The sequence below is a fragment of the Pisolithus orientalis genome (assembly GCF_024613125.1).
Source record: "Pisolithus orientalis strain OTSU chromosome Unknown F5J12scaffold_116, whole genome shotgun sequence".
Lineage (NCBI taxonomy): Eukaryota > Fungi > Basidiomycota > Agaricomycetes > Boletales > Pisolithaceae > Pisolithus > Pisolithus orientalis.
Genome location: NW_026260897.1, coordinates 30,757 through 52,323, shown reverse-complemented (window position 1 = coordinate 52,323; position 21,567 = coordinate 30,757). Strand labels below are relative to the sequence as shown.

General features: G+C 51.0%; 1 protein-coding gene across 1 annotated transcript; it reads right to left on the bottom strand.

The window, feature by feature from the left end:
* Positions 1-20,594: 20,594 nt before the first annotated feature.
* F5J12DRAFT_787489 (uncharacterized protein) lies at positions 20,595-21,222 on the bottom strand (the record flags this gene model as incomplete). Its single annotated transcript, XM_051743654.1, has 4 exons — positions 20,595-20,647; positions 20,708-20,917; positions 20,989-21,016; positions 21,058-21,222. The coding sequence occupies 4 exons, from the start codon at positions 21,220-21,222 to the stop codon at positions 20,595-20,597; spliced, it is 456 nt and encodes a 151-aa protein (XP_051594273.1).
* Between the last annotated feature and the right edge of the window lie 345 nt (positions 21,223-21,567).

The window sequence follows — 21,567 nt, the reverse complement described above, 5'->3', positions numbered from 1 at the left end:
CGTTTGAAGTTGGAATCCTGTGACTGTCAAGGGTGTTAACACCAGAACTTGCTAGCAGTGAATGGCCCATCCTGCTGTCGACCGTGCCGGTACAGTGATTGGCTCATTGGTCCTGGTGCATCTGGTCCACCCGAACCCCATCCACCCGTAGGCATCAACCTCTCAACTCCAAAAACCACCAATCACTGTACGGCGGGCCCGATAGCGAGCCAGTTGCGAAAAAAAGGCATGCTTACGCTCATGATCTTGATGAATACGCCGGTGGAGGTCTTGTCGGCAGTGTGGATGGACAGAGTTCAATATCAGTGGCGCAGAACTGATTACGTCAGTGGTGCATGCATGAGGCAACCAAAAAAATACATTCCCCTATGTACAGTGTCAAACAACTTCGGGAAATACATTCAGCGATGTCGATGAGCATCGAGTCCCTACGTAGTCTATCAATCTGCACGAAGACTGTGCTCTTCTCCATTTTAAGTAAATTGTCAGAGACGGGATCGTGATTCAACTCGAGAATCGCATGGGTGTAATTGTACAGACATCGTATGTACGCGTTAGATGGAAGGTTGTGCCGAGCTTAGAGTACGGTAGAATGCATTCTGCATACACGTGAACAGGGCTGAGCCTCTCTTCAGCTCATTAAAATATCTTCATCCTTGCTGGGAGGACCATCCAACGGTTCACGGGACTCCGGTCTCCATGGTTCGCTCCAGCGAGGGTACACGCGTTTATACAACGACATGCACACCGTATCCATCTGACTGATCGGTCCATCGAAGTGTGCCTTGAAGTACCCGTGGGTCCCTAATGACTCTCGAATGTGCCCACTTCGCCCATGCTTCGTATGTAACTGGACGGGCTTGAAATACTGTATGTCATCTAGCAATTGATGTCAGATGCAAGGGCTGGTGCGGGAAAATATTATAGCCTTGACCAGGGTTGAAGAACATGTATCGCACGGTCGCCGATTTTCTGTGTATCTTGAAGGGATGTCCCGTCAAGACAATTCTCTTGGCTATAATCCTTGTCGTGTCAGGGTTCATGAAGGAGCCCATTGCGACAAGTTCCGGCACTACGCTCACTATTAACCGGAGCTAGCAACGACACATAAACCACGTACCTTCGACGCCTTTGGTCTCCCGCAGCAGTGTACACGCCTGTCTACCGAAAACGACAGGCGCGTAGACACTGGCAACCATGGTGGTCCCATGCCAGAGAAACCGTTCAAACTTGTGGACGTTATTCACGCCTTTTCCGCCCCCACGCGTGTGCTGGCTGTACACCGGATTTACGCGCAAACGGCGCGGTCCGTAACAAAGAGTGAGTGGGTCCTAGAAATAGTTCGTCACGATGACAGGTGATGCGTACAAAGGCGTACCTTTGATCTGACGGAACCTTCATACTCAGTGTTGCGCTGCACAGTAAAGTGGAGAACTGTTTTCTTATGCTCGTGTTCAAGTAGTCCATGGATAACGAGAGGAAGGCCGCGGGTGACGCTGGCCTCTTCAGGGACACCTTCAACATAGACAGTGACTCTCGTTCCTGGCTATAGGCAGCATCAGGCTTCTGTGAGACGTGAAGGGGAAAAGACTACCTCAACCCCTTCTGACTCAGCAGCCTTCTGGACGTCTCGTTGCGTGCGCTTAAAATCATCGAATTCGAAAATCCGCGCGTAATCCCTAGGAAGGTTCTCATAAGGATCCCATGGACTAGTACGGAAAGAGCGCATCCCGCGGTAGCGAGCAAATCGTGTGAGGGCAGGGGTATCTTGAGGAGTGTCAAGTTCGTCAGGGAATTGTTGCGCGTCACGTTCCTCCTGCACACGGTTCCGCCACTCCTTCAATCTTACTCGGATTAGTTACCGGTGGAAGACAACTTCGATTGGAAGTACACACTGTCTTTCCTCCTCTTCCGCATCAAGATCGTGGAATGCGACAACGCTCTTCCGGTCACTTTCAATGTCCGTCACCGAATCTAGTGGTGTCATATCATGGTCTTGCTCTTCAGCACTGCTCCTTTGATCACTTGCATCATCGTGCAAGCCCTCCTCAGACTCTCTGTCGTCGTCGCTATCATCGACGATCCATGACGCTTGGTACTCGCTCATTCCTTTCGGTATGTGTTTGATTCGCTTTGGGGCGATACCTGTGCCAGCGTCCGGTATGTTCTCGGGTACGTGATGCTCTTGCGTTTTTACGTTGTCCATCTCTTCTTCAGTCGGCCAAGTTTGTTCATTGGCCATATCATCTGGAACATTAGTCGATAACAAACTGTCTGCAGACGAGGGAACTCGTTCCGACAGAACCTGGGGTTCGATGTCCATTGATATCCGTTTATGGGAATTATCGCGAGGCAAAGGAGCAGACATTATCTAGGAATGGTAGTTCAGAAACAGCGACGACCTATACGGTAAGAAGGTGGACATGCCTTGGATACTGCATAGTCCCCAAAATTTGGGACATGAACCAACCGATTTGCGCTAAGGCGTGCGCCCCGAACGATGCCTGTGACTTTGAGAATCCCATCCTCCCAATTTACTTCCTCACCAACGACCCAAGGTCGTCCCGCTCTCCATTTTACTTCTCGAGGATGGCCTTCCGCCAGAGAACGCAAAGCAATCAAAGAGTCTGATGAGTTAGACAAATCGTAGACTCGGGTCTGAGAAGGCTCAAAATATTGGATAAAGGACAGAAGTGACTTGAGGATGGCCGAGCGAGACTTTTGATCGATGGAGTGGGCTTGTGAGTCAGGAGGAATGACAGATATAACAGTTGGTAAACCTTGGGCCTGTAGCGTGCGAAGGAGCGTGTCACCCTTCCGATCAACCTCCACGGTCGGACTGAACAAAAAGAAAACATAATCTGCGGCTTTCGCGGCGTCGAGGGCACCCCAGTAGTTTCCATACTGAACAGGAAGAAACATAAGCGACGTTTTGAAACGATGCGCCCTTTCAAATGAGAGCTGTCAGCATGATCGAAGACTATCCTGTAGATGTATACCGCACTTCATCCTCCACACTATACGATTGCCTTGTACACCTTCCAGTTCTTCTCCTACTACAGAAGAAAGAGCGCGGATAGCGTCCTCTGTATGAATTCCCTCACATAGTGGTATCACTGCGACAATTCTCGGCGCTCCGTCCGTATCGTTGAAGATACGAGTGGCGGCTACGAGGGCAGCACGCTTGGCAGCCTGTATCTGTTTCTGAGTGTTTCGCCTGTTAAATCGGAGCTGCGCAGCGGTGTTGACTGCGGTAGATTTTGGAGAAGGACGCTGAGTACGCCCTACAGTACGTTATGATTGCCACGATGCATGAATTGATATCCCTACCCTTGGCAATGTCTTTCAGCGCGGACTTCGTCGCATGTTTTGACTTGAAGGGTTTATTTTGCTACGTCGGATCGCTTCAGACTGAGACCGGTGAACAAGGTGCATACGACCATGACAAACCTGCTTGAGAGTCGGCCTGTGGTGGTGAACTGCTTGAACCATGCTGATATCGTTCTGGTCATATGTATATGAGATAAATTTTATGTGCCGACTTTGTTATCGAATCCGTGCGAAATCTGAGATTTTGAGTTCTAAAAGCCCCTAAATTTCAAAATTGTCGTGCCCAAATCCGCATGTGCCCCTATCCTCCTCGTTCTCATGCTGCTGTCCCTTTGTTCCTGCCACTCCCACTCCGTATAATCTAAATCGGGGACCACTGTGGACATCGGGGCTGTATCAATCCCATTACAGGCCAGGCGACTGACTGTCATATTTTTTCACCCAGCTTTTGCCAGTCTGCGAATGGTCGTGGTTCATGCATACCATGATTTTGGGAGCACCAGGATTGGTTATATTGATAATGTTCTTGCATGTTTGGAAAAACATATTGTTTCTCATCTATTTGTTCCTCATGTGTCCTTCCTGCCTCAACCAGGTGGCAAAATTATCGGTGCGCAAATTCCAGGTCTCGAGCCTCTTTGACTTATCACAAGAACCATGATGCTTCCCAAAACAACACTCCATTACTGGCATATCGTGCCAATCAGCTACTCAAGTGCATGTCACCCCTGACGTTTGATCAGCTGCTAGAGATGACTGCCGGATCGGTCTCAACTCATTTTCTACTCGTCGCGAAGAGCTTGTTTCGGTGCACAATGCCTTCGGTGCCCCGCCACCATACATAGACCCTGAACGGAATACAGATGGGTCTTTGGGGCATCAACCATCGCACGGGGACCTGCGGATCTCGCCATCAGCATACCAAGTCTTGTGAAACTCACTAAACTTTGAGGAGATGACTTAAATCTTGCTTGAATGACCGGACTGCAAATCGGCGATCCCGGTATAGTGGATTTACACGTAACGAATAAGTATATCATGTGCACTTGTACCTATACTTACATGAGTGCAATACCCGTCCGCAATTCTGGGAATATCAAAAGAAACAATCATCCAAAACTGAGCGCTGAGTAATTGAGTTGTGCGAAAACTGAGGTCCGAAAGCCCCTATGATCTGGTCCTGGTATACACAGAGGACCTTCCCAAGAGCGTCGATGAGTCCCAGTTCGAGTGTCAGAGCGTGAAACTTCGGTCTCAGTAAGCGTGCCCATTTGCGTGTTAAGGCCCTGCTCTTGAGGATCCATGCAGAGCCTCTCGCACTGGAATCTAAGCTGATCGCCCATCTCAATGTTCAAGGGTTGCAAGGACGGTGCAAGTTAATATCGTTGGATCTCTCAACCAGCTCAACATTCGCAATATGACGAACACAAGATCACGGCAGGATGAGAAGCATATTCAAAGAATGAAGTTCGCGTCGGGCGACAGCGGGCCTGCGGTCCTCAATAGTCACTACCGTCCTGATAGTTGTACCGTTGGCCTGATAAGAAATCGACGTTTGAAGTTTCCCCTTAGCAATGGGGAATTTTGGGCGCCGAACAGATGGGTGTGAACGTAGGAGAGCGTGAGAAATCCATTGAGTCATTCTATCCATGTGCTAAGTACTCAACGAACTGTTAATGCACGTATGGGGATGCGAGGGCTCGCGCAAGGGGTGAAGAAGCTGGAGCACCTGCAGCAAACTCGTTTGCGTTTCCGATCATCAGTAAGCCCACTGTCAAAAACACATGAGCAAATTGTAGTGCAGAAATGACTACAACTCACCGATGAGTCCAAACAAACCTAACACGCTGCCAAAGACCTCTATCACAAGGACCTTGACGAAAAGCCCGGGATCGGCGGCATCAGCGAGAGCCGCTGAACTACCAGCAATACCAACGCAGAGGCCGCAGAAAAGGTTGCACAGACCAACTGTGAGGCCACCAAAGAATAGCGCGTAGCCTTTAAGAACAGCGTTGGAAACTTGTACCCGAGCATTACCCCGAGTGACGTACCGGTATAAAAGTTGTTGCGAGTGTATAGCTGAGCTTCGGGGACGCTCTGCAACTTAGCGGAGTAAACAATGCCCATAATCTAGGAGAAATGTTCAGTCGCGTGCTTGTAGAAATCACGTCCAAGACGCACCACACCATAAATTGCGACGACCTCGCAGAAGATAATACTTAAGAGAACAATCAACCACGACGGATGCCATAAGAGAGTATGCCAAATACCTGATCAGGTTCTTTGTGCTGATCCTCGGTGCCCTTACGCCCCCGCCCAGTATCGACGGCCCAGTCAGAAAGATGCCCCTGTTTACCTGTCAGAAGGTCAAGGCGGAAAACTTTCATGCACACCATGCAGCTCCCAAAACGCTCAGACCTATGCAGAGGCCGATTCCAAGTGCACCCCACACGAAAGGACTTGTTTCTTCGAGGAACCGTCCAACGTTGAAGGCTTCCCCTGAATTGGTGAACAAGAGATATAAAGCAACAACGACCACGACGAACGAAGGGAAACCAAGAGAGTAATACGAATAATAGCCCATTGTTAAGCCAGTCTGTGGTTGGTCACTTCGATGCTCAAAAGTACACAACACGTTATGATGTTGTCACGCGTCACAGTGTGACCTGCGTGTTTTTGCGACGCAAGCCTTGCTTCAAAGAAAATTTCCAACGGGTTGAGCCTGCACAACTAACGCTTACAGACGTAAATTCTTCATGCCTCCCGGGTCATTCAGAGGTGCACGTGGTGGTGGTAGAGGTGGTCCTCCTCGGGGTGGAGGGTTCGGTCGAGGCGCCCCAAGAGGCGGAGGAGGAAGAGGAGGTTCAACTCGTGGAGGTCGCGGGGGAGGTCGCGGTGCTCCCAGAGGAGGTCGTGGAGCCAGTCGCGGCGGAGCGAGGGGTAAACCCAGGGGTGGAGCCAAAGTCGTTCTTGAACCCCACAGACACCCAGGGGTGTTTATCGCAAAGGGCAAGGACCACTTGCTTGTGACCAAGAATCTCGTACCAGGGGAAAGTGTCTATGGCGAGAAGCGGATTACGGTCGAGGGCGGGGTCGACGACACTAAAATCGAGTACCGAGTATGGAATCCTTTCCGGAGTAAGCTGGCGGCAGGAGTGCTTGGTGGAATGGACGACATATACATTGGGCCGAGCAAAAAGGTGTTATACATCGGTGCTGCTAGCGGCACGAGTGTCAGTCATGTTGCAGACATCGTTGGTCCTGTAAGCTTCTTATTCTTATTTTTAAGGTGGTATTTACAAGTTCTTGTAGGAGGGAGTCGTATACGCCGTTGAGTTTTCACTGCGCTCTGGTCGAGACCTAATCAACATGGCGAAGAAGCGAACTAACGTCATCCGTGCGTTTCCTGTCATCGTTGGAGAGAACTTAGTTTCTCATATCATGAATTCCAGCGATTATCGAGGATGCTCGTCTGCCTAACAGATATCGCATGCTCATCACTACTGTCGACGTGATATTTGCGGACGTTGCACAGCCTGATCAGGCTCGTATTGTTGCGCACAATGCTCAATATTTCCTCAAGGATGGAGGTTACGTCGTTCTTTCCATAAAAGCGAGCTGCATCGATTGCACGGTAGCACCATCGGCGGTCTTTGTGCAAGAAGTGCAGAAACTGCGAGAATATAAATTGAAGCCTATCGCACAAATTACGCTCGAACCATACGAGCGGGACCATGCTATGGTCACTGGTCAGTACGGTATTCTTCAATGCTTCACTATCTGATTCCTTGTTACAGCACAGTACCTGCGACACCAGTAGATTCCTATAACAACCTCTGAGATTGTTGCTGACATCTGGAAAGTTATCAAAAAAGTTTGCTGATAAGCCCATCCGCCTGATGACCACCCTTTTCTTCTTAAGCGATGGTTACGGCGGTCAGGGTGAGCTTCTCAGCGGTTCAACTGTTACCTATTGTCTGTGTGTACTTTAGGGGCTTGACACTGTATACTTGAGCCAGGTACTTGGTGGATAGACCCGCGGTCGCGAATTGTGGGGCTCGCGAATCAGCAAGGACTTGTGATGCATTGATGTCTGGTTGACTGAATGAATGAAGCAGCATAACATCCGATCCATGGTCGTGAGCCGACTGGTAAGTAATAACCATGAAACCCATCCTGTGTGCTAGTCGACAGAACAGTACGGTACTTCTATTGAAACACCCATGCAACGGTGAATTGGGGAGTTCCGCCATATCGAGTCAAGCGATTGCTTAAGACAGTGGTCCGTGCAGCCGGCGAACTGTGGGGTCATCGTCCAAAAAACGCAGCCTCTCCCCAAGTGCAGAGCATCGTCGGGACTTCTTACTGGTGCACGCCCTAAAAATCAGGCAGAGGTGATTTGTTCTGTGCAACAATCTTTCAATGAACGCTGTCAGTGGTAGATACAAATGTCAAGGAGCGTATGCAGCAACAATAATTTGAAGTTCCAAATTGTGGTATAAAATCGAAAGGGGCAATGCAAATAACGAATGTGGTATCCTGTGCATGACAAATGCCGGTTCAGTTGCTGGTTAACAAGAAAAAAAAAACGACTCGAAAGCAAGCATGGAACGCCTAATAGCCCAGGAGTAGCAAAGAAAGGACCTAGGCATACGTAGCCATGTTCACCAGCTGGTGAGGCAATGGATGAAGGTGACTCGGTTACTCACGACGGCCTTCCAATCCAACACACTAGAGATCAGCGCCTACAGCGTCGACAACGTAGAGTACCTGCTGTGGTCTTACAAACAAACCTCGTGATTCCGAAGTCGATATGTCGGATCCAGTAGGTGAGGAGCTTCTGAGCCTCTTCGACCGGTCGATGCCGCCCGACAAATGATCACCCTCTCTCTTCAGGTTACCAGAGCTGCGGGACTTCGACAGACCATTAATACCATCCGTTCGTCGTCTCGCGCCATCTCTACCTCTGCCATTGTTACTGTCACCAAACTCCCACTCGGAACAACACCCGCCTATGTCGAAATAACGAACACCGCCCCACGTTCCATCGCACCAGGCTCGACCATCGCCGGTGTCTCCAACCCAAGCATCCCCTGCACCCATGGGTACTTCGACGCCTACCCAAGGCCCGTGTTCACCCAGAACTTCACCAATATAACGTGCAAATGCACGGAACCGCCGGCGTTTAGATGATATGATACATGGAATGCCAATCTCAAGGGATGCGCCGGGCGGGGAGAGTGGTGCAAGGTTCTCCAAGGTGAGAGATTGGAGATTGGAAGTCGGAGCTGTCGTGGGGAGGGGGGCGGCAGTTATAGTATCTGCGCTGCCGCGACGAGCGAGGACAGGGTCGTCGTCCGCAGGGAGATTGTTCTGCATTTCGACCTGGTCTTGCCGTTCTGGAAGTTCGTTTATGATATCGACGACTGGGATGTTCTTCTGCTTGGTATCTGCTGGCACTTGATTCTCCTTATCGTTGACTTTGTTCTTAACTCTGCCATCTTTCTCATTTTCCAGCTGTCTCGCCTCCGCCCGCGGAGAGATCTTAGAGGACCCCTGAGTCAGACGTTGTCCTGCTTATCGACCTGCTCTTAGGCGTCGTTTCTCTGCTTGCTGGCGTAGCAGAGCTGGCGGGCGGTAGCCGTTTTGAGGTTGCGGCAGGACTACGTTTACCAGCATCCCTATCTGCAGTACGACGTGCGGGGGGCCGCATCGCGACAGAATTGATAGACACACCCAACGAAACCCGCGATCTTTCCCGCTCCCGCAAGCCATGTGCATGATTCGGGGTCCGTGAAGTCGTACCCACAGTGCGCGTAGATACGGTCGACACGGTTGAACCACTCGATATTTTACGTGAGCGTACACCGGAAGCTGAGCCGCCCGAGTCTCCAGAGCCTGTCGACGTTGGAGTCAGGATCTCAGATTGCGCTGTGCGGAATGTACCCGTGTCACTCGTTGCTGAGGATAAGGTCGAGGTCGGGCGGGAAGAACCAGGGATTCTTAAGGTGGACAAGCCCGCGTGGCTGCGGTGTGCTGTGCCAGAAACGCCGGGCGTGGGGCGGACGTTATGGGGCCGTGCCCGGTTATGGATGGAGGGTGCAAGTGACTTCTGTGTCGAAGTAGTAGATCGCATCGATGTGGTACTTGTTGTAACGATTTTGCTCAAGTGTGGACGGCCGCTGGGGCCAGAGCCTGGCGTTGGACGTGACGGAGATCGTGGACGGTCGCAAACGCTGGGTGTAGTGCTGGAGTCATCCATAGTTTCTTCGACTGGGTCAGTAGTGCGTAGGGTAGATGTTGACGAACTCTTTCTGTGAGCTCGTCCTTGTGCACGTGCTTTTTCCGTGGCACTTGACCGCATGCTCCTGACACTGGTGGCGTCGTCGGGGGTCAATTTCGAATCTGGACGTTCTGCATCTGCATCCAAGTGAGCTCGAATGTGGGCTGCAACATTGGCTCGTGTAAGAGCTCCAGCTGGTGTAGGCGTGCTTTGGTTTCTGGTTCTTGTAGTGCGTGACACTGATCGAATGGAAGCTGTGTCCCCCCTTCAATGTGCGCGAACTGGCCCCAGAATCTCGTCCGATCGTACCGACAGTTTTGGATAGCACACTTGCGCGGAGTGAATGCACGGACAAAGTATCAGAATCTGCATCTGCCCCACGGATGAGCGATGAACGAAGAGCCCGAGAGAGATGCGTGGAATGGTGGGAGCGGAGGGTGCCACCTTGAGAATGGGATGAGTGACTGGGAGGGGATAGAAGGTCCTCGGTGGCAACCTCTATCTCTGTTGATGGCAGGCGTGTCAGCTGGCAAAACGACCAGCGTCGAATGCCACCCACCTTGTGAAATCTCCTTCAAACTCCAGCTGTCCAGAGCATCGAATCCTCCCTCGTTCCTAATATTCATCCAGCGCTTACGAATGTATTTTAGGAGATCGACACGGGCATCCTCTACGATGGTTCGGATGGGTGAGGTCGATGGCAGCATGGTCATAGTAGCGGACGTAGGGTGGGGTCGAAGGAGAATTGACGATACTATGGTCTGAACAACGTGCGAGGTCAACGTGAAGGCGAGGCTGATAAAGCAAAGGGGTGACATACCTGGTATACGATTCCTGCGTACTTCTCGCTCATTCCCCTCTTCAACGACTCCATGACCCATCCAACCCTCTCTGCGTCGCCAAAGCCCGCGCCGTCGCCTTCCAGAAGGGATACCCACTCTGAATCTTCGAAGCACGCTTCACATTCACGCACCAGACACTCGTCGACGGATTTTCTTGCGGTTAGAACCATCTCACGCACGATATCTGCCCAGGCATCGATTGCGCTATCGAGTTTGCGAAGGGCATGTTGGGCAGCAAAAAGCAAAGGGAATACGTTGGCTGGTGTGGTGCGTTTCGCAAGTCCTTTTAGGACGGATTCACGGGTTTTCTGTGGGAGAGCAGCGAATTCGGAGGTACACCAGCCCTCACCAAAGAGTCCGACGAGTGCTCTTCGAGCACCCCTTTCGAGGTATTTGTTCTGCACGTCTTCTGCGACGGAAAACTCAAGTACTCTTGGTACACGTCTTGCACATTGACGACAGCGACACCCGCCGGTACCCCACTTTGCATTGGTGATACTCTCGTAGGCGTTGAATTCGAGGAAAGCGTGGAAGAGGCCATGGAGCATTTCGTATACGATGCGGGACTGGATTTCGGTGGTGAGAGCTGGAAGGGAAAGGTAAAGGGAGGCTCTGAGGATGGCGAAGGCAGTATCGAGATCGAATGTACGATGCGAGAAGTGGAGGGTGCCGGTGTAGATATAGCCCAAAGTGAAGTGAATGGAGGCGGGTGTAAAAGGGGGGGACGGGAGATGGATGGTGAACGGATCGTTAGGGTTGGATGCGGTAGTGGCGGTTGGGGTTTTGGCGGATTGAGGGGAGGCCCAGGTGAGGAGTTGAGCTCTGAAGCAGGGAGATCTCGAGATGAGGATAAACCGATGGGTGGAGAAGACGGCGGTTGTGTGCTCTGGATTTGAGGACGAGAAGTTGCCGGTGAGCGAGATACGGACATCGGAGTAGAGACGAGATCGCCACATGTAGACGAGATCTTTGCGGAGCTTGTCGATGCGATTGTCTTCGTTGGCAAGGAGGTCGCGAGATTCGGAGGTGTCGAAGAGGAATTCGAATGCCTCGCCTAGCCCTGCGCCTGTGTAGAGGTACTCGAGCTCGTTTGCGAACAGGGCGGGGTTGGCGTTGATCGGGATGCGGAGGACGGATGGGTGAGTAGGGGTTGAAGGGGAGGGGGAGGATGAGCGGAAGGGGGAGGGCGAAGGGGACGGCGAATTAAGTGGCAGGTCTAACGTAGCACTGAGAGAGACGGTCGACTGGGCGGGGGCGGGCGACGGCGAAGGCGAGGGGGCGTAAGGTGTCGGGGACGTGACGGGCACAGGGCGCAACGAGAAGTACCTCGCCTGGAACGACGGTGGTGCGCGTGCGTACACCACGGCTGCGGGGGATACGACGACAGCGTGAGTGTGTGTGTGTGCGTGCGATGGACTGGCAACAAACCTTTGTGGCCCCAGACATGCTCGACAGCGTTGTCGTCTTCGTCTGGATGGATGTCCCAGACGACATCTGGAAAGTGGTCCTTTGCATTGCGGAAGAGCTGGAAGAGGTCGTTCTTCCACTGTTCAGTAGATACCCTGGATGCCTCTGGGATGCCTGGCGGCGGCGACGGCACTGAATTAGCACCCGCCATATGTCGTTCTACACGTCGACTACGACGATGGCCAACTCAAAAAGTGCACCTTGCAAACACGTGTCCTCGGGTTAGGGTTCCGAGTTACGTAACACAAACTACGGTGAACGGTTGTTTCGCTGGTGGAGCGAGTCCGTGCGCAGTACATTCAGAGGAGAAGTGGGCTCGTGTGGCCCATGCGCACTTGAGTGGACCAGACACGTCGAGTGTGGCCAGGAATCAAGCAAATAAGTGGGGACCAACACCAATCCTATTGTTGAGCCAGCACGCTTCTTCTGTCTGCGACCACCAAACGCATGCCTTTTGAAAGATACCTGCGTCCCAACGAGGAGGAGGACACCGTCGTCTACGACCATGGCGGCCAGTTCAGTCATCCAGCAGCGTTCAACAATGCCATCCAGTTCCAGATCCCCCACTTCATGCTCAATGGCCCACCCATCCTTGCCCCCGGTGGTGGTGCAGAAGTCCTCCCTGTTGGCCTCCTAGACAGCCCAGATTCCCTCGCCTCGTCCTGGCTCACCAACAGCGGCTTTGTACCGTGAGTAGTAACACACCCACCCCCGCTGTGGGGCTTATCAGTCCCCCCGTAGTTTCCATACCGCCGCCAAACACCACCAGGCCGACACCGAGCCTACGTCGTCCGACGCCTTCGACCTACTCGCCTATAACCCGGCGGACGACCATGTCTCCCTCCAGCCCGCCCCTGGCTTCACTGAGCACCATCTTCTCCCGGCCCAGCATGATCAAGTGGTGCCCTCGTCGTCCTATCAAGCCCATCTGCAGCCCTCGCTGTCCCATTCATTCGCGGTTGTCCCTCCCCAGATCAGCCCGCCTCCCACAGCTCCCTTGCCTATTTCGTCCCCCTCTGCTCTTGCCCTCCCCGTCTACTCGACGTCAGGCTTCGATCTCCTTTCCATCCTAGCTCGCGTCACAAACCGTCCATACCCAACCGTTAATCTCGGCCCAGTGGATCTCTCCTGCTCATTTGCAGTTGCAGACGTACGAAGACACGATTCCCCCATCGTATACGCCTCACCGTCCTTTTATCGTCTCACCGGCTATAGCGAGCACGAGGTCATCGGTCGTAACTGCCGCTTCCTTCAATCACCAACCGGTCATGTTGCAAGAGGCGAGCCACGCCAGTCTGCCTTGCGCGAACCCGTCGCCTACATGCGCAAGGCACTAGCCTCCGGGAAAGAGTGCCAGGCAAGCCTCGTCAACTACAGGAAAGGCGGCCAGCCCTTTATCAATCTCGTCACCGTCGTCCCACTCCGTGGGGGCATCCATGGCGGGCCCAACGAGGCCGACGACATCGTATACCACGTTGGCTTCCAGGTCGACCTCACAGAACAACCGCGCCGTATCCTCGACAAAGTCCGTGACGGGTCCTACTGCACCACTTACAGTGCATGGGCCTCCTCGGGCCTTCCGGAATGCCTCGCCATTCCTCAACAGACTGCTGGCGCGGGTGCGCTCGTATTACCCCCTCGTAGTTCAAAGACCTCTCACCTCACAGGCGGTGCTGTTTCCAGAGACCTGCGAAACCTCATCACAGACAACACCTTCGCAGATGCCGTCCCCATATCTACATCCGTGAATATATCGGGAACAGTGGCACCCGATCCTGGCGGCACTACGACTCCTCTATCATCTCTATCCGCACCAGCTTCAAATTCCGCCCACGTCACCATGTCTTCTTCCTCTGCTATCCTGTCAAGCGCTTCATCCTCCCCTCTCGCACCCATTTCTCCCGCACTCTCACTCCTGTTGCTCGAGCTCCTCCCTGATTTTCTGCTTGTTCTCTCCCTCAAGGGCTCTTTTCTCTATGTCGCGCCATCGGTTCGTCTTGTTCTCGGCTACGAGCCACATGAACTGGTGGGCCGCAGCATCGCTGATGTCTGCCACCCCGCAGACCTTGTCCCTCTCATGCGGGAGCTGAAAGAAGGCAGCGTCGGCGTGGGTGGTACGCTCGCCAGTTCTGGGTCAGGAGCCGGTTGCCCTCCTGGGTCGCCTGGGGACAGTACACACCCGCTGGGTATGCCTAAGCCCGTCGACCTCTTGTTTCGCGCCGCACCCAAGACTCCGGCACATCCTCTCCCTCCGTTTTCGTCCTCGACGCCAGCCCCTGCTTCGACGACCAACGCAACTACTCCTGATGCCTCGTCGGATATCCCAACAACGTCGGGCACTCCCGATGCCGAGGGTGCCTCACGATCCTACATATGGCTCGAGTGCCGCGGGCGTCTTCACGTCGAACCCGGAAAGGGTCGCAAGGCGATTATACTTTCCGGTCGCGCACGTTGGATGCCTGCTGTGCGATGGGATACCATCAAGCGTGCAGGGGGTGTGGGCGTTGGCATTTTGGGCGCCAATAGTTGTAGCCCGGAACCAAATCCTCAAGTAGTGCCAGCCAGTCAGGGTTCCAACGCAGGTACGTGATACATCTACATTTCATTGCGTGTGCTGATCATGGTGAAAGCGAGTCTGGCAGAACCCCAGGAATTTTGGGCATTGCTTGCACCTGGAGGCACTTTTCTCGTGGCCTCGGGGGGCGTTCGTGATGTTCTCGGCTGGGGTGTTGGCGAGATCATTGGCCGTTCTCTCTGGGGGATGGTGGCGGATGGTATGGCCTCGGGTGTCGCGATCCGAGCGCAGGTCGAGGCGGAACTTGCGCGTCAGTTTGAGGAAGAGGTGTGTGTGCTTTCACCGGTCGTTGGTGATCTCATGTTGTCTTCTCAGGTGATCGCGGACACAGGTGACCCAAAGTTGACCATCCTTTCGGTGACGCTCGTCACCCGCAACGGGCATACGGCCCCTGTGCGTATAGTCTTCTATTGCACGCCGCGTGCGCACACCCATCTACCGGCGGGTGGCCTGGCGAACCCCCGAGGCAGTCCGCTCTGTCCTCTTGTGTGCCAAGTGTCCGTCCTCCCGCCTGGCACGGTCACTGGGATGGTTTCGGTGTCGAGCTCATCACGTCAGAGGTCGCCGAGAGACGCAGCGGTTAACAGCGGCGACGCTGGTCCGTTGGTCATGCATCCAGGTGACGCGGCTCTTTTCGAAGAGCTTGACACAACACGAGGTTCCAGTTGGCAGTATGAATTACAGCAACTCAAGTACGCCAACCAGAGGTTGCACGAGGAGTTGGAAACTCTCGAAGGAATTAGCACCGGCACCCCCGCCACAGAGAGCGTCCGTGCGGATGATGCTGCCAGTGCTTTACCCTCTGTTCCTGTGCCTATGCTATCCCCATCATCGAACCAATCACCCTTTCCCCTTAACCCTACCGCCGGTACGTTGTCCTACCCACATCATGCGGTTCAAGCCTCGGAACATCCTCACGTACTTGCATCTGGTATCATCGACTGGTCTTCAATAGTTGGCCACAGCTTGTCCGTCCCGCTGAAGCGGGCGTGGAACTCGAACGACCGAGCTATGTAGGCAAAGACAACGCGGAGATGAGAGAATCAGCGGATGCCTACGACAATATTGCTTCGAACTTAGCCGGAGTGACCGGCATACACGCAAGGGTGCAGAAAATATACACGATTTCACCTGCACCGCGGTCCTTCCGTTTGATATCACCTGCTCCCCACGTTCGTTGTAATTCCAGAGGACAGTACACTTGTTGCTTGGCGCTGCACTTTACACCTGGATTTCTATCTTTGTACTCATATCAGGCTGTATTGCATACTTAGTCTCTCACTAGTCTTACATAGCAGATAAGTACCCAGTGTAAATGGTACTCTTCAGACTCTTCTTGCTCCTGCCTTGATATCAACATGACTTGGTAGTATTCTATGTAAGCTGAGTTGTGAAGTGTGACATAGAATGTAGTCCATGTTTGAGTCAGTGAAGTGGGCTATGTGTCTTGCCTCAGCACACTTTTCTGCAGGCAGAACTTGCTCATCCTGTCAAGTCTGGGCCTACTCTGACCTTCTCCAACACTTAACTGTTGAAGTATAAACTGCTTTGATAGTTTTATAGACTTGGTTGTGAAGATGTGTCACTTACATAAGCAAAAAAGCGCGTACATATACTGTAGTAATTTTTCTCTTACACAATGTGGTTAGCAGAGTTTTAGACCAGGTTCTAAGGTTGTCGAAAATGTGAAGATGAAATTTGAAGTTTAGATTGACATTGGTGCAATGTCATGTATTGACCCTGGCCAGACTTGGCCTCGGCCTTGCCAATCCCTTATCCCCAGATGGGCTAGTGTGGTACACACTGCTTTGCAGTGCAGGTCACTTTGGTTGAATTCTGCCCAGTCTTGTCCCCAGTTTGCCCTGTCCCAGTCACCATTACCTTAGTCATACCTTACTAATACTTGTCTTACCAATCATCTTAGCAATCTTTGAGAGACCGGCATTACCAGTCTCTGTACTATAGATACTTCTAGTATATAAGCTTTTAGATACTCAGCCTGTACTCCCCAGTCTGAAATCAAATAAGTTCTATCTGCAATTCTTGGCCTCAGACTTGGACTGAAACCCATGCAAGGGGATAGCACTGCAATCTCAGTCACTAAGTCCAATCAGTCCACCACCTGTATCTCTGCCCCTTCCCCCTGATCCTGACCCCTCAGCCTCATGCCCACTTTGGTCTCCAGTCTGGCCACAACCCAGACATCATGAACTTGACAGGCTTGGGTTGAATGGGCCATCAGTTCAAAAGGGCTGATTGGACACCTGACCAGCTTGGATGCAAAACTGGAGGACCCTTCAGAGGGAAAAGACTCCTCCTGGAAGCCCACAGTCACAGAGCAAAAACTTGTCAGCAAATACCCAGAAAAACTCCAGCAATGGGCAAAGGATGACAGATATGTCAAGCAAGTGATTGCCATGTCACTCCCAGAATCATTGTTCCTTTGAGTTCTGAAGGAAGGGACTGCAAAGAGAGTGTGTGTCAAGGTCACACAACACCCCTGACTTCCTCTTAGGGTGGAGTAGGAGTGGGTTGGGCTGCAGAGTACAGTGGTCAAAGTCTGAAGCAAATCTGACCACTGGGTGGTGAGATATGCAAGAAACAGTGAGTAGAGGGGTATGGAGGAAAGTTTTGGAGGCAGAGGTTGGATGAGAGGGCATTGGGTTCAGCTAGTGTGCTGCCCCCTTGCATGAGCTCAGCCCTTGTATTTCAGAGGTGGAGTGGACTCAGAGGGAGTGAAGACAAAACTCTGGAGGGAGCTGAGAGGGAGTCAGAAGTGGGGACTTTATTCAATATTCATACTGATTACATCAGAGTACTATGCAGCCTTATATGATGTAGGTCAAGGGCAGGGCAGTGTAGAATGCAAGCCAATAAACATATAACAGGTTAGCAGTACCTCTGACACAAGGGATAGAGGATAGGGACAATGGGGACCTTAACTGAGACAAGGGAACTACTACAACAAGGGAGAAAGAGTAAATACTGAAGGAGTGGAAGAATGGAGAAAGACTGACACAAGGGTGGAACCCTATCTGGGACACAGGGTTGCAAGTCCAACATCCTGACAAGCCAACCAAGGTCTCAGAGGAGGCACAGGTGAAGGTATGGCCTTCACATGACTGGCCAGAGAGTGGAGGTGGGTGGAGTTGGTCAGAATATGGACAGGGGACCTCAGAGAGGTGCAGATACATGTTGGAAGGGTCAGAGGAGCATGGGAATGCATCAGAAGAGGGTGGAGAAAGGTTCCCAGGGTGCAGAAGAGGGCAGAGTAGATGTTAGGGGCTTATGCCAATGTCATGGTCATGACAGTGTGGGGTGTCCTCACAGATCTTTTCCAAAACTGCTCTCATGTTGTTGCAATTGATCTTCAGAGAAAACTCCAAGAATCCTGCTGTGCAGAAAAAGGCAATGTCTGTGCTCACTTCAACAAGATGCATGCACTGCATGAACAACGTGCCACACTTGGACAGTCTGTCACAGATGATGACTTCACAGCCATCATTCTCAGCTCACTTCCCACTTCATATGACTCCAACCTTGCAGCTATGACATCTTTGGCCTTGGTCATGCAAAAGGACCTACAGTGAGGGACAAAAGCGTTGCAATGTTTGAGAGGTGTGACTTGCTGCCAATGTAGCTCAGGCTATTCTGCACAGATAATCATGATACCTATACCATTGGAAAGGGGTGGTTCTAAGCTTGCCAGAGCACTAAGGTTCAGTCTAAACAAATCAATACATGCTGAGATACACCCTATTCTTTCCAAAAGGTGCATTGCAATGCTTTTGTCCCTGACTGGTGATATAGTGAAAGGTGACCTTTTGATGGGATTGAGGGCATGAAGGATGGGAAAATATGATTACATGATAAACCATATGATCTTCCAGATGATTTGTCAGCATGTAAACAATGACAAACATTGGACTTGTACCATTAACCCTCCCTCTTTTACCACAACTCATGAAATCATCTCTCTAGCTCACATGGTCATTTTCTCAAGGAATTCTTATCAAATACTGGTGGCCACCACAGTGCCATCAGTATAACATGCTCTCAGAACCATCAGTCCCTTAAAAAACCTGTTGTCAGTCATTCCCTGGACTGTTTCCCCACCCATGCCTGATGTGTTCTGGGAATAATCAGTACTTGGAAGGCTGAAAATGTTATGGAGGTCAATCTGGCACTTCAGAACATGATGGACAAACCAGTCCCCTCTCAACCAATGCATTTCTGGCACAGGAACACTGGTATGGAAGTTGGGGTGAGGTAAAACCTCCTTGTGCTCTGAGCACCATAAGAGGGTTCACTATATCTTGCTCTGATCTGAACTGTAGATGACTGGGAAAGGATTATTTGGTCATATGTGACCAAAGGCAATATTCAGGGCCAGATGGAAGCACAGGATTCTGCTCCATGGCAGTTCAGTAGCATATCCTTCTGATGACACCCAGGGGTAAAGAGGATTTTGTCTTGCCCTAACTTCCATACCACTGTCCCTGTGCCAGAAATGCATTGGTTGAGAGGGGACTGGTTTGTCCATCATGTTCTGAAGTGCCAGATTGACCTCCATAACATTTTCAGCCTTCCAAGTACTGATTATTCCCAGAACACATCAGGCATGGGTGGGGAAACAGTCCAGGGAATGACTGACAACAGGTTTTTTAAGGGACTGATGGTTCTGAGAGCATGTTATACTGATGGCACTGTGGTGGCCACCAGTATTTGATAAGAATTCCTTGAGAAAATGACCATGTGAGCTAGAGAGATGATTTCATGAGTTGTGGTAAAAGAGGGAGGGTTAATGGTACAAGTCCAATGTTTGTCATTGTTTACATGCTGACAAATCATCTGGAAGATCATATGGTTTATCATGTAATCATATTTTCCTATCCTTCATGCCCTCAATCCCATCAAAAGGTCACCTTTCACTATATCACCAGTCAGGGACAAAAGCATTGCAATGCACCTTTTGGAAAGAATAGGGTGTATCTCAGCATGTATTGATTTGTTTAGACTGAACCTTAGTGCTCTGGCAAGCTTAGAACCACCCCTTTCCAATGGTATAGGTATCATGATTATCTGTGCAGAATAGCCTGAGCTACATTGGCAGCAAGTCACACCTCTCAAACATTGCAACACTTTTGTCTCTCACTGTATCTCTGGACTTCATAATCAAAGTAATTTCTGATGAATATGATAGGCACCAAATGTGGATGAAGAGGGGCAACACTGGAAACTCTGGAAATTCCAAAGATGCAGCTTACTCAGCAAAGGATGGAAAGAAGTCTACTTGTGAAAATTGCAGAAAGAAAGGTCATTCCAGAGACCAGTGCTGGGAAGAGGATGGTGGAAAAGCTGGGCAAGTGCCCAAATGGTTCCAGAACAAGGGAAAAGGGAAACAGAAGGATAAAGGCACCAGAAAAGCAGCCATGGCAGCCAGTGCATCAGCCAGCTTGAGTGCACAGACCAGTGCTGACTTGGAACCCAATGGAGTTTGGCTAGCACACCTGTAGGATGATGACTGGCTCATGGAAATTGCAGAGGAAGAAATTCTGAACCCCCAGGACATCATTATTGATGAAGAAGAAGCATACATGAACACCTTTGATCATGCTCTGCTCACAGGTGAAAGCCTAAATTCCACAGAGGAGACCATCTTGTTTGACTCAGGTGCTTCATGTCATATGTCCTCCTACTGCAGCAAATTCCTCAACTACATCAGCAAAACACAAAACTGTGTTAGTAACTCATAGCTGCCCATAGTATTTGCACAATTCCATATTAGTCCAAAGCAATGTCAAGCATCCTAGCAACTCATAGTGCCAGAGTAGACTACACCAGACTTGCCCAAAGTAGTGGCCAGCATCCAAGCAACTCATAGCACCTGAGTAAGCCATACCAGTGATACCAGCAATCCAAAGACCAATAGCTACCTAGCATACAAGGGAACAGACACACCTAGCTAATACAGCAACCTAGATTCCCACTGTAGTAGAGAACTTGGTAGATCTAACTTTGTCCCTATGCATGAAGGCAACAACACAGACATAACATACAGCATTTTTTGATAAGTACAGGAAAGTAATGGATAGTACTAGTCTAGATGAATGGTGAGTATTTGACTACCAGCATGCTCAATAACTGTGCCTATCAAGATCCAGCATAAGTAAAATAGTGGCCCAAAAGAAAAGAGCGAGCATAGCATACCATCAGACTTGAGAGATGGCTGCAGCTCACTGGCCAGAACACTAATGTCAAAAATAGGCTCCCCCAGTCCATGTTTTTTCATTGCTACACATAATGAGCCAACCTCCATATCTTTTTTGTGGACTCTTGCCTCACCACTGCCTGCCTTGTACTTGTACAACTTGGCCATTGATTCATATTTGTGGGTGATGCATGTGGCCAGAGCTTGTTCTGCATGAAAGACTTTGTGTTGTGTGTGTGTGCTACATCGAGAAGGAGAAGTGCCTTGTGATTCAGCTGACTCTTTGATTCATGCTGCAGATTGAAAACCTATCAATGAGTGGTTATTAGGAAGGAAAAAAAGAACTTACTGTGTGAGTGGATGACTCCAATATTCCATACATCTCAGCTAAGACACCAGTTGTCTCTGCTTTGACCTCAGCACTGCTAGAGGGACTGTTGCAGGAAGAGAACCTGCCATCATGAGGCTTATGAGGCAGTCCTTTGCCGCCTGGGTGATGCTCAACTGTGGGCATGGTTGATCCAGCATGAAGGTGTGTGTGATTGAGGTTATAAACAGACATGAGTGACTATGTTCACAAATGGGATGTGATTGGGTAGTATATGAGAAATACACTCCATAGTGATCCAAACAACATCCTGATTCACACTGAAGTGATAATCACATAACATGGAATCGGCCTGCCTGACCATCTAGAGTATGCCCCACTGTCCAAGTTGCAGTAAAGGCAGCTTCTGGAGTCACAGTGCTGTCACAATGCACATGAGCCAGCCATCCTCTGGGTGCAATACCTGGGTCAATAACTTAGTCTGCCTTCATGAGTCTCTCCAACCTTTGAGCTTGAACATTTGTAACTCTC